The sequence below is a fragment of the Abramis brama genome (genome assembly GCF_963993115.1).
Source record: "Abramis brama genome assembly, chromosome: 24".
Taxonomy (NCBI): Eukaryota; Metazoa; Chordata; class Actinopteri; order Cypriniformes; family Leuciscidae; genus Abramis; species Abramis brama.
Window position 1 is genome coordinate 19,632,565 of NC_139986.1, and position 12,560 is coordinate 19,645,124.

Sequence of the window (12,560 nt, forward strand, 5' to 3'; positions counted from 1 at the left end):
ACTAGTATCTATTTAATAGGTACTAGCAGTGTTTTAGTCGAGATCAGCTCACTCGAGTCCGAGTCGAGACCGAGACCAGAGAGAGTCGAGTCCGAGTCGAGTCGAGACCGAGACCGAGACCAGAGAGGTTGGATAACCTAAGGTTGGGTCTAAAAACCAGACCTAAAGATATCTTCAAGAATATGTAAAATATTTGGTGGTAACAATAAAATTGGCACCATACTCAAACAGTAAATCAAATATGCCATGGAATCATGTACACTGTAATGGTAAAAAAGGCCACATAGTAGGTGGTGTAAAGGTCATTTTATTACAATTATTACTTACAATTATTACAATCAGTAAGTGCTCTTGTCCACATAACATTGTTGTATCACTCTATACAGTAAGACCACATTACATTTTCTAGTACAAATAACATTACTGTACCACTATACCTGTATGTTCAACTGTAACAAAACTTTTAGCCTTTAAGCTTATGTGCTCTTGTCCACAAAACATTGTTGTACCACTCTATACAGTAAGACCACATAACGTTTATACCAGTTGAGCTAGAGGCTCCACATCACATCTGACCAGGCTCCTGCTGCATTTGCGTGGCACGAAGGTTAGTCTCAAGTCATGCGCAGTTGCGCACAAGAAAGTCAGCAATCATTGGACGTTTCAATCAAACAACAATTTAAAGAAATATTAACATACAGCAACAATCATGAAATATTTTGAATGGGACTCGAGTGGACTTGGGAATAAGTCCGAGTCCTAATATGTTTGAGTACGAGTCAATTCCGAGTCAAAATGCACACGAGTCCATGACAAGACCGAGACCATTAAAATATGGTCTCGAGACCGAGTCCGAGTCTCGAGTACACAACACTGGGTACTAGTATCTAATGACTTAGTACTAGTATTTATTGAATAAATACTAGTATCTAGTAATAGGTACTAGTATCTAAAAAATAAGTACTAGTACCTAATAAATAACTTCTAGTATCTAATAAATACGTACTAGTCACAGTTGGAATACATACTAGTCAGAACTGAATAGTTGATATCTGAATGACAGATCCCATAGAAGTCAATGGCAAAAAAAATGTTTTGTTACTAGTAACAAAATAATAGTTACTAGTCACTATTGAAATAAGCACTAGAATCTAATGAATACGTACTAGTATCTATTTAATATGTACTAGTATCTAATTAATAAGTACTAGTATCTAATAATAAATACTAGTACCAATTTAATAGGCACTAGTATCTAATTAATAAGTACTAGTGTCTTTTTAATAGGTACTAGTATCTTTAAAAAGGTACTAGTATCTAAAGAATAAGCACTAGTATCTAACGAATAGGCACTAGTACCTAAAGAATAAGCACTAGTAGCTAATGAATAAGCACTAATACTTAATGGAAAAGATATTAGTATCTAAAAAATAAGTACTAGTAGCATGAAAATAGATACTAGTAGCTTTTAAGGATTAAATGTTAAAACGGCTTGCCATAGTGGTGTAGAGTAGATAATCTGTAGACATAAAATATCACAATCATGATTAATGATGTGTCGCCTCCTACTGGATTTTAAAGGAATTAGAATTTTAAATGACTTTTTTTTATGACTGAAAACATCTCTGCATCTCAGATTTTAGTAATGCAACGTACAGATACTACTGGTCAAATATTACTCCGTTACAAATAAAGGTTGTAAAGACCGATTTGTACTTAAGTAAAAGTACAGAAGTAAGCTACTTGTTTTTAAAAGTAGGCTACTTAAGTATCAAAAGTAAAAAGTAAATGTCAATGCATTGTTTAATTAATGTTGCATTGTTGTATGTAATACTTACAGTTAGCCTGGTAATACCAAACTCTGCTACTTCGCTTTGCTTCGTAGACAGAGTCTGGCATGGCATAATTGAAAAGCGTTTTCTTTCTCGCGCTTGTCTGAAGTTTAAAATCATTGGTTACCCGTAAGCCAATCACATAACGTTTGGTTATGGCGTGTGTTATGCGCATGCTCAGCCGCATCTAACTTCCACTGTAAACACATGTATGATGCGAAAACAAAACCATCGAACGAAATACCGGAGTGAACATGGCTGTGAACGACTTTTGCAGATTATGTGAAGTAAATCTACGCATCCACGGTACAATCAGTGTCTACGTCGTCACGGCTCTCAGCCCGCCCTCTGTTCGTTGATTGGCCGGCTGTTTTCAGGCCGGAGGAAAACGGAAAGCTATTACGCTGTCTCAGACTGAGTACAGAAGCGAAATGAAATTGAGCGGAAGTACGAAGTCTGACGTAGTCAGGCTAACTTACAGTACCATATGCCTCTGAATCTATGCCTGCCTACCCATATATCAATATCAAATTTATTTCTAGAACACAGTTTAAGTGGTGGGATTGAATGTGAGATTCAAATGGCTGTTCCCTCAAATAGTGCCCTATTTAAAGTTTTATGGATTTAAGTATGAATATGTTAACCTTACTGTTATCTATAAGCTAATGTGCTCTAAATGTGCTCCAAAACAATGACAAAATTTGCATTTAGAAGACCAAACCCAATGTTGAAAAGGAAAATCAGGTTGATGTCAGAATCCATCAACGGATGACAGACGTGGTATTGTGGTTGAAAATGGAAATCGAGTTGACGTCAGAAACCAACATCAGTCGGGTTCTGACGTCAACCCGACTTTAATTTCCAACCAAAATCCAATGTCAAACTGATTGACGTCAGAACCCGACGTCGGATTGACGTCAATACTTTGCTACTGTCCAACTCTGATTATTGGAGATAAATACAATATGACAAAGCTGTTAAGAGGTAGACTACTTCAATATTACAAATATATGAGCATTTCACATAAAAGTTTAAATGAGTTAAAGTTGAAATTTAAAGGTAGCCTACAGCTACCGCATAACTTTTGACCTTCTCGCCAACATTGTTTGGTTGTGCTTTGGCTCTGCGACTGCGGATGAATATGATTATCCTACTGCTCATAAAACATTCACTACAAGGCTTAAGAGATATAACCAGTTTAGATGGAAAAGATCTCAAGTTGACTAACGTTAGCTGAAGACATTATTGTAGCTACCCATTTAAAGACACAATACTTCCTTGAAAATACGTTCCAGCAAAGTGCTACAACAACCACAAAGAAATGACCCGTCAAAATAATGCTTTGCAATAAACTCTTTTAAAGAGCTACATATGGAAATTTTGTTCAATAAAATAGGCTTACTCACCTGTTGAGTAGCCTAATAAAAACGACATCTCCGTGTCGCTGGGCGATATGAAAAAAAATAAAAGTGATTTTTTAAATGTTTAACTAGTCAACTTAAAAACGTACAGTATGATTCAAGTAACATTCTAGATTCAAGTAACATTAAACATCTGGTTAAAAAAAAAAGTTATATTCCAAGTGCACCACACCTGAAGTGATCTATCAACATGATGTAAATGACAAATGACTTATTTGTTAAATATCTTTGCATGAAATGTGCATGAAATATGAAGACAAATGTTGTACAAACATATCTTAAACATATTCTATATATACACTCAGAATAATAAAAAATGAAATAAAAATGCTAAATATTTCTTAGTCAAAAAGTATTAATAAATAACACCAGTAATATTATTAACAGCAAATGCTTTGTAAAAACAGAAAATAACAGCACCTTTCAGCCTGTCACCATCATGCCAACATGAAATATCAAACATACAGTAGGCCTAGTTCATTACAGGATTTTCCATTCTATTGCGCTTTTGTTCCTATTGTTTTTATGTTTGGCGCACTTGTCGTGTCTCGCGTCCATGAAACGGCATTCTAAAAACGTGGCGCTCGAGTTAAAGGCACAGTATGGCATTTTTTGCCACTAGGGGTCGCTAACCTATTTACAATAACAAAGGCGTAGATTGATGACGCAACATTTGCTAAGAATTATGGATCTTGTCGTCAACGTCAAGCCGACCGATCTAATAATGTTTATGGATGACTGAATACATCGATGTTTTTATCATGACTGTGATATGAAGCAGGTCGGGATTGCTAAGAGACAGCTATCAGCTCCAAACCGCTCCAAACGCGACGCGAGTCCCGCGGATATAAAAGGAATATGGACATTTCATTCTACCGAACTACACGCAGAATTACTACTCACAGGTCAGTTTATTAGACAAATTAAACTTGTGAGGTAACGCAGCGCTGTTTCACTTGGTCTAACATTACACTATCACACTAAACTGCATTTGAATGTGTTGAAATGTATGTGTTAGTCTGTCTGTATGAGACTAGCAGTAAACTAGATCAACATTAGAATAACATACAGATCATATTCTGACATTTTATCATTGTTGAACTATAAAACATTGATTAGTTTTATGTAAATGTGCTCACCTGTTTAATAAAGTACATGTAGGAGCGGTCGAAGTGGAGCTCTCGTTTATATACTGTCTATGGGAGCTCTAGGCATCTCGAAAACACCGCGCTGATATTGATTCTCGTTTTAGTTCTCCTTTTTTTATCCAAAGTCTGCTTGTCATGGTCCATAATGTTTGAACGAAACAACAACAGCGTGCAAATAGACATTGCGAACTACAAAGTTGTCCGCGTCAGTCGCTTTGGTTACTATCAGACGGCTCTGGTTCATAGCTCTGGTTGCCATGGCAGCACGAGCGGAAACCAGGGACAACGCGGATATGACGACATTGGCGGCGACACAACGGAAATAAAGAAACGGGACGTTTCTCGAATTAAATTACAAATTTCTCCTGGTTTAAAAGTTGTTGGAAACAGTCGGGATAATGTAAGTACACAACTAAAAAATATATATAACATAGATATAGTGATTTTTGCTATTTTTAAAGCAAAAGAGTTACATATTGTGCCTTTAAGAAAAACTAACTGTTTTTTCCCATTCCACTGCCAGCGTCTCGTTTTTTTTTCCCCAACGCAATAAGGCATTTCTGAGTGAACAGCCACTTAAAGACTATGTGTTCAGGAGTGCCATGTGGTCGGATCATTTTCTTGTCTTAACTGTTATCATTGCTGAATCGTCAATATTGTAACAATAATGTCTTATTGTAACGTTTGCTAACATTTTTATTCAAAACCGCGATTTCTCGTTTTAAAAATAATAAATTCGTGGCAAAACATTCAATTCGAATTAATCGAAAAAAATATTTCAGCCCTATCCCAGACAGCAACATAGGCTACAGTAGTGTTGGCCCAGATCCGGGCCACATCTGGTAGGCCTACATGTGGATTCAGCACGGCCGGATCTGGGCCAACACTATGTTGCTGCCTGGGATATTGATTCATTATTTGTGGTTAATTCTGAACAAAACAAGTTAGACAGTGTATCTTTAAAAACACATACATAGCCTACATACATTATTTACTGCATTAAGATATTTCACAAATGTTGTCATGCAGATAGAGACATAAAAATAATTTTCATTTGTGAGATTATCATCATGGTCAACAGATAGCATGCATGCAATTGTAAAACGTTTTTTGAGAGAAGCACACGTTAAAAAAAATGTGTACAATTAGTAAAAGTTAACAGAAATTCAACACTGGATTGTTTTTATGTCATACTGTAAGTATTTAGACTTTTCCCTAACAACAACAATTGGAAGAATAAGAAATTATAAATAGCCTATGCTATAATAAAATATAATAGCCTACTTCCTTTCTCTTCTTTTATCCTGACAACAAATCGATCACTTTTCAGGATTTAAAAGAAGGACTGGAAGGTGGTTCAGAGATTGCTGCGTCCCATATACTGTAGGCTAAACAAAATTTTCCTCATGTATTCTCATGCAGTTCTTTTGGCGATCTCTTCTGTTAAGCAGGTATCCTCAGATGGAGCTCCACTGTTTGCATCAGTCACTGTAAAGAATAGAGTGATCTGTGAATGTGATGCAATGAGGAGAATATTTATTAGGCTACTTAACTGTTACCACAAACAAACCTCTGATTGGTCGCATCTCTGCAGCCTCTACATGGGTTTGACTTGATTTTGAACAGCCAACTGGTTTGGAGGACAAATATTTTAAGTATAAGTAGGCTATAGATATTTCAAATAAATGTTTTTGAGATTCTAGTAATCCATACCTTTACATTTTATAGTCACTATTGCTGCGACTGCAGAGACTGCAAGGCCTGTGATGACAGTAGCAGGAATCCACCACTGGGTGGAGCTCTCGGACTGTATTTTAGCTGAAACAATAAACAACTTGTATAGTCAACGAAAGAAAAAAGAAAATACGTTCTTAGTTGAACATAAATCAAAAACAAGTGCTGATTATTTCGTCTTCAAAAAAGATCAATGAAATTTTAACTTTTAAATCACGTCTTGCTATTTTGTTAGATGAAATAATCATCCACCAAAGGCTGTGTTCAAGAGAGTAGGCCTAGGCTACCATGGTATTGCAGTAAAATCATTGTTATTTACAGATTCGAGTTGCTCAGTTATACTTAATATGCAGTATATTAATTTTTTGGTGTTTTGTGGAATTTTATTATTTCACAACCTTGGTTTGAACTCGATGTTTGATCGATTAAAACATATTCCAGGTGTTTCTTTATTTGCCCCCTTTTTCCTAGTCAAAATGCTTCAAACAAAACATGTTTTCATTTGAATTTTGTTTTAATTTAAGTAATTGTTTTTATTTAAAGTGGTTCTTTTATCTTTGATATCACTTTGCATTCTGTTTTGTAATGTCTTTTAACAGATAATTAAGCCACTTCCTTACTGACATCATCATTCAGGAAGTGACATCACAAGCATCTGTAACGTACAAATGGATTTGATTAATTCTGTGATTGTGTGGTGTCAGTTGGTTTGTCTCACTCTAGAAGTAATGTTTGATAAAATTACTGAAATCTTAAGGATACTATCACAATGTTAAAAGTTAAACAAGGTGAAACTCTAATGTAAACTTGCTCTCAGTCACCCACTGAGCAATGACAAAGTTAATCTTTTTATTTTCATCATTTCATTTTCAATAATCAAGTTATGATTAACAAAGTGTAGGTGCCCAAGCTTGACCAGTGCATATTTATTAAAGTCAGATATACTCTAATAAAAAAATAGTTTTTCTTAAATTGCAACACAACATTCCTTAAAGAACAGAGCTTAAAATGTGAGGTATAACAAGAGCAAGCCTTTTATAAAAGAGTAACAATAGCTATAACATATACTAGTCTTCATTAAATAATGATTTATTCATAATATTATTGATATTCTCATTAAATAACTCCTCTTCAAATATTATAGTTCTTTATTAGGCTGTTTACAGCAGCTAAGCAACTGCATATAATAATTTAGTATATTAATATAGTCAAATGCTATTTTACAGTTTGGAATGTGGCTTAACAAATCAGATTTCACAACCCGATCTCATTTTACAAGGTGGCGATTTCATATGAATTTGTATGATTTGGTTATTTGTATGAAATCATATGATTTTTAGAAAAAAAAAAAAAAACAAGCAAGAAGGTCCACCCCTCCCCTTAACCTTACCATCAGTGGGGAGTAAGCAGAGCGTATTACATACTGTACATACAATATGAGATTGTACGAATTCATGCGAATTAACCACCAATGTCAATGGTTACAAATTATGAGAGTGTGTTGGATTTCAGAGATATGCTGTTATTTGTGAAATTAAATTAAATTATTAAAATGAGAAATGTAGAGTTCATGGTGTCGGTTTAAACATGTTCTCACCTTTCGGTGTGATGTTGACCCTAGTACGGACCTCATGCTTGGTCCGGAGAGCAGAGAGGATGCAGGTGTAGAGACCAGCGTGCTCCAGTCTCAGCGGGATGAGGAACTGCAGTGACCCGTCCCCACCCTGACCCCTGGGGGTCACCAGTCGCACCTTGTCCTTCCAAACGCTGGAGCTCAGCTGTGTGAGGCTGTCATAGGTGTAGACGGTTGAAGACTCGTGTCCTTTGGTGAAGGACCATGTCAATGTGAAGTTCTGCAGCTTCCATGGAGCCGCGCAAGAGATGTTTAAATCCTGACCTTCGATGCTAGATATTTCTGTTCAGTTGAAAATTGGTTAAAATTCTAACTAGGTGCTGTTTGAAAAGTGGGAGATAGTACACTACCTCTTATCTGCATGTAATTGTTTGGTCGGCGTTGGAAATATTTGGTGATGCAATTTCATGTAATAATAATGATGATGAAATGCAATGCAACACGTCCAGACATTTATGAATTTACTCTGAGAGATCAAACCTTTCTCCTGCAGTGATGTCCTCCATGTCTGAGACCTGTAGAATGATTGGACGAGGCAGATGTAGATCAGATCTTCCAGCTTCCTGATCTTGCTCTCCACAGAGTACCGGTCTTGTTTGTCGGCCATTTTGCGTGTGAAGGGTTGGAGTGCGTCAGGCAGAACGGCTGGCTCTGTGAACAAGGTTATGCGGGGAGCTGGATAGACGTCTCGGGTGGAGCATATAACTTCCTCAAAACCACTGAGACGTGTTGTCTCGAGGCTCACTGAGTGGATAGGGGCTGGAATGACAGATATTTGTTGTTGTTGCTTATGGTGTAGTTATCATTTTTAAGTCTAGTATGATTGCTGTGGCATAAATTATAAATTAAGAACATTTCAATATTATTTTTTATTTCTGATTACCTTTTTTAAAGTCCCCCTGTGGTGAAAATCAAGCTTTTAATGTTGTTTAAATGTCTGTGTGGTGTTTTTAATATGCTTTAAGACAAACTATGTGCAAATTCATTAGTAACACCATGGCTGAGTATTTTCTCCTTAAAACTGCAGTGAACCAAAGACAGTCTCAAAAACACGGTTTGAAATCACTGGTGTTTCTGACGTCACAAACCTTGTAACCAATCACGTCAATGTGTGATCGTCAACGAGCGGGTCTCCGAACTGGTGCCAGTGAGTGGAGGCGGGGCTAATTAGCAATTTTGCATATTCATAGAACCGTGTATACTAAATGAGGCAAGGGTGTAGGGTTACATTCAAGCAATTTTAAGGCATGAAGACAATTTTTTTTTCAAGGAAAAAACATTAAAATATGTCAATTTGATGATCAAAGATGAGTTTTAAAGGGATCAAATGATTGACTATATGGGGACTTTTTAAAGGCACAGACCACATGTTGTCTATTATAATTCTTGAGTGTGAGTCTATGGCAGTTTGGATAAAAGTTATGAAATTGTGAAAGTTGCACTTACGTTCTGCTTATAAATTTTGATCCGTGTGGTGTACAAATGTAGTTTTAGTACATTTGAGGATATACTAGTTTTACCCTGGTTGGTTATTTTGCCTTCATTTTTAATTTTGTTGTTAAATGTTGTATTACTAACACTTTAACGTATCCAGACTACACTTTTTGTGATTGTCACAATGCCCTGACGTTTTTCTTATTACAATGACAGTGCTGCCTACTGTTTAACTTATAGCTATTGTCACATGTAGATGAACTCGCATAAATCAAAGATAAATAAAGAGTATTTTAATAAGCAAAGAGAACACGTAAGAGTATCAGAGTAACAACTACACAATAACAAACAATACCGGGCAAAGAAACACAGGAAACTCAGGGCTTAAATACATGTAAGAATCAAAGATAAAACTGAACAGGTGTGGGTACAAATTAACAAGCAAGGGAACTAACTAACACAGTAAAAACAAGTATCAAATTGTCACAGTTGAGTGATTGCAAAATAATTTTATATGTCATTTTATTTATGATTGCTAAACTCTTGAACATAAACTTGTGATAACCCACCTTCTACTTTGACAATGATGAAATGCTCACTGGTTTTTCGACTGCTGGTGACAAGACACCTGTACTTCCCCCTGTCCTGTGGGCCGCTCTTCTGGATATGAAGAGATGCATTACCAGAGGAAATCACTTCGGTGAATAGTGTCGTCCTGTTGTTGTATTGTTGATCTAACAGGCCACTCCCCTGTTTATAACTGTGGATCAGGACATTCTGTCTGAACCAGTATATGATCTCATCTCCAACTGCTTCAAAGACACATGGTAGGACACAATCTTCTGAGAACATGCAGGTTACCTGGACATCTAGAGTTGTGGCGAAGGGGAAGATAACAGGTTTTACACTAAAAAGTGTAAAAGAAAGTGATTTCTAAGGAAGTCAAGATATCAGATACTTTGTCTTGTCTAATCTTCAGTCACTCTGAAAGGTTAAGTTATACTATATGTAAACCTATTTATATGGATCATATACTTAATTATCACATTCATGGGGCTGTTCTTGTTTCCTGAGTTGATCTGAGTGCATTTTGAGATTACAAATTGACCTGAAAATATTTAGGTCATAGTTCAAAAACAGAGCTGGAATGCTGGTTTTCCATGTGACTGATAAACATCAGACAATTAATCAGGCCAATGTTTTGCTTGTCAGACAGCTTTCAATGAAGTGCTTGGTTTGATTTTTACAAAAAATTCTGCTCTTACTCTTTTCTTATGACAACGGGCCATTTTAATGTTGTTTTTACAAAATATGTCAAATGGTCACAGATGAAAAATGCTGTGCTAAAAAAACACTGTGCTCAATTTCTTTTAGCTCAGCACTTTGATTCTTGTGGTCATATTTTAAAGCATGTAATGACTTCATGGTGTGTCTGAGACGATGAATTGTTCAATTAAACCAGGGATTCTTATGAAAAATGTTCTAGAGAAGCTGCACTGTTGGCCTACAGAAGCGAGTCTTGTAGTAAAACGAGTATTACCTGGAGTTTTCCCAGTTGTATCAGCAATAATCCACACCAATATCAAACAAGTCCAAGAATGTGCTGCTGCCATCGCTCTCTTTTTTAAAAACTAAATGAATGCACTCTTCATCATCTGTATATAAACAATAAATCATTATTAACCAGATAACTACTTCTTCCTGGCGAAATATCAGAAGGATTGAAACTTTTAAGACTAAATTTAGCTGATGTAGCCAAATGTTTAACTTGGAGAACACTAGCATCAGTTCAGTTTAGAGTTTTGTCAGATATTTGAAGAAGTTTATAAAAATGATTTTGACGTTACCCTTTTTTTTTCTATGACATTTTGCATTAGGTTAGAGCTTAATCCTCATGTTGTTTTTATTTTGTGTCAAATCTGTCGATCACATTCTTTCTTTTGTACAGAATCTTCCGGATCAGGTACACTCTTGCGATTATTCATGATAACAGCGCATTTGAAGACAGAAATTTGCCATATACTAAGAAATTTAATTTAACAAAACAACTCACACACCTCTATATAAGGAGCACACAAAGAAGTAAGATAAAAATTATTCACTTTACACAGACAATTACTCAATTAAACAAATCTCAAAAGCATATAGTAGATAATAATGAAACTGATTCTCATTATTATGTGTTGTGGTTATGATTCAAAAGGCAGACTCACGTGTGTGTGTGTGTGTTTTGATTGTGGATGGAAAGCTCTTCTCTGACGGTGAACTAGACTAGACTGACTTGTTTATTTTAGGAACACACACGTTCATAGTATCAGCATAGGCCTGACACTTTAGGGCTGCTACACATGAATGGGTGGAGTTTTAGAATTTTTCATTGAGCGAAAAATACTTTTTGACTGAAAATATAGAATGTTCTAAAAACAATATACCTGTAAAAGGCATAATCGTTGAACCCCAATTAATTTGTATTTTCTGTAGAGGACATATCAAAATGTTTTGTTGGTAATTTAGTTTTCTTGGTTTTTAGAAATGTAAGGAAAGATGAAAAGATTTATTTGTATTATTTTGTATTTATAATTTGTATTGGATCAATTTAGGCTTTCAAAATAGTCTTTCTTTATGCAACATTAATTTTAATTTAGTTACTAATAAGTTAGTAATTTAGCTCATTTTAGTTAGTTAAAACCTGAACCCAAACTTTCAAACGGTAGTGTACATCTTATGAAACTTTCACAATATTTAATGATTATAACGTGTTTTCACTTGTTGGGACGCCACTACAGGTAAATAGGGTAAAAATGAACAATATTCTTATGAAATATGCAATATTTGATGTTTTATAAGTTGCCCCCAAAACATGCTAATATAAAAATAGGCATCATATTATATATATATGTTATATATTGGGCTCCACAAATATTGGCTCAATGGTAAATATGAGTAAAACTATTTCTCCTCTTATTCTTTCATTCACAATACTCACAAAAATCTAACCTTTAATTAAAGTAAAATAAATCTTCAATAAAAGTCAAATAGTTCAAAAGATTATCTTCTTTCTGAAATATATGTATTCCACAATTATTGGCACACCTTCATTTAATACATTGTGCAACCTCCCTTTGCCAAGTTAACAGCTTTGGATCATCTCCATGTGTAATAAGGTTGATGAACATATGGCAAGAGATTTGAGACCATTCCTCCATACAGAAGAGGTCCATGCTTGTGGACTCTTTTCTTCAGTTCATTTCTTCAGTTCATCATCAGGATTTTTATGGGGTTTGGGAAGAGGACAGCTACAGTATGTTCATTGCAAAACCTTCATTCTGTAGTCAGTGAAGTATTCTATTGATTATTT

The 12,560-nt window shown here is 35.4% G+C and overlaps 1 protein-coding gene across 1 annotated transcript; it reads right to left on the reverse strand.

Annotated features, from left to right (window-relative positions):
• Window positions 1-295: 295 nt before the first annotated feature.
• On the reverse strand, window positions 296-10,815 carry hhla2b.1 (HERV-H LTR-associating 2b, tandem duplicate 1; the record flags this gene model as incomplete). The annotated part of the gene is made up of 7 exons (XM_084103484.1): window positions 296-5,889; window positions 5,972-6,031; window positions 6,115-6,219; window positions 7,733-8,050; window positions 8,249-8,527; window positions 9,772-10,071; window positions 10,743-10,815. The coding sequence occupies 7 exons, from the start codon at window positions 10,813-10,815 to the stop codon at window positions 5,816-5,818; spliced, it is 1,209 nt and encodes a 402-aa protein (XP_083959610.1). The 3' UTR covers window positions 296-5,815.
• Window positions 10,816-12,560: the final 1,745 nt, after the last annotated feature.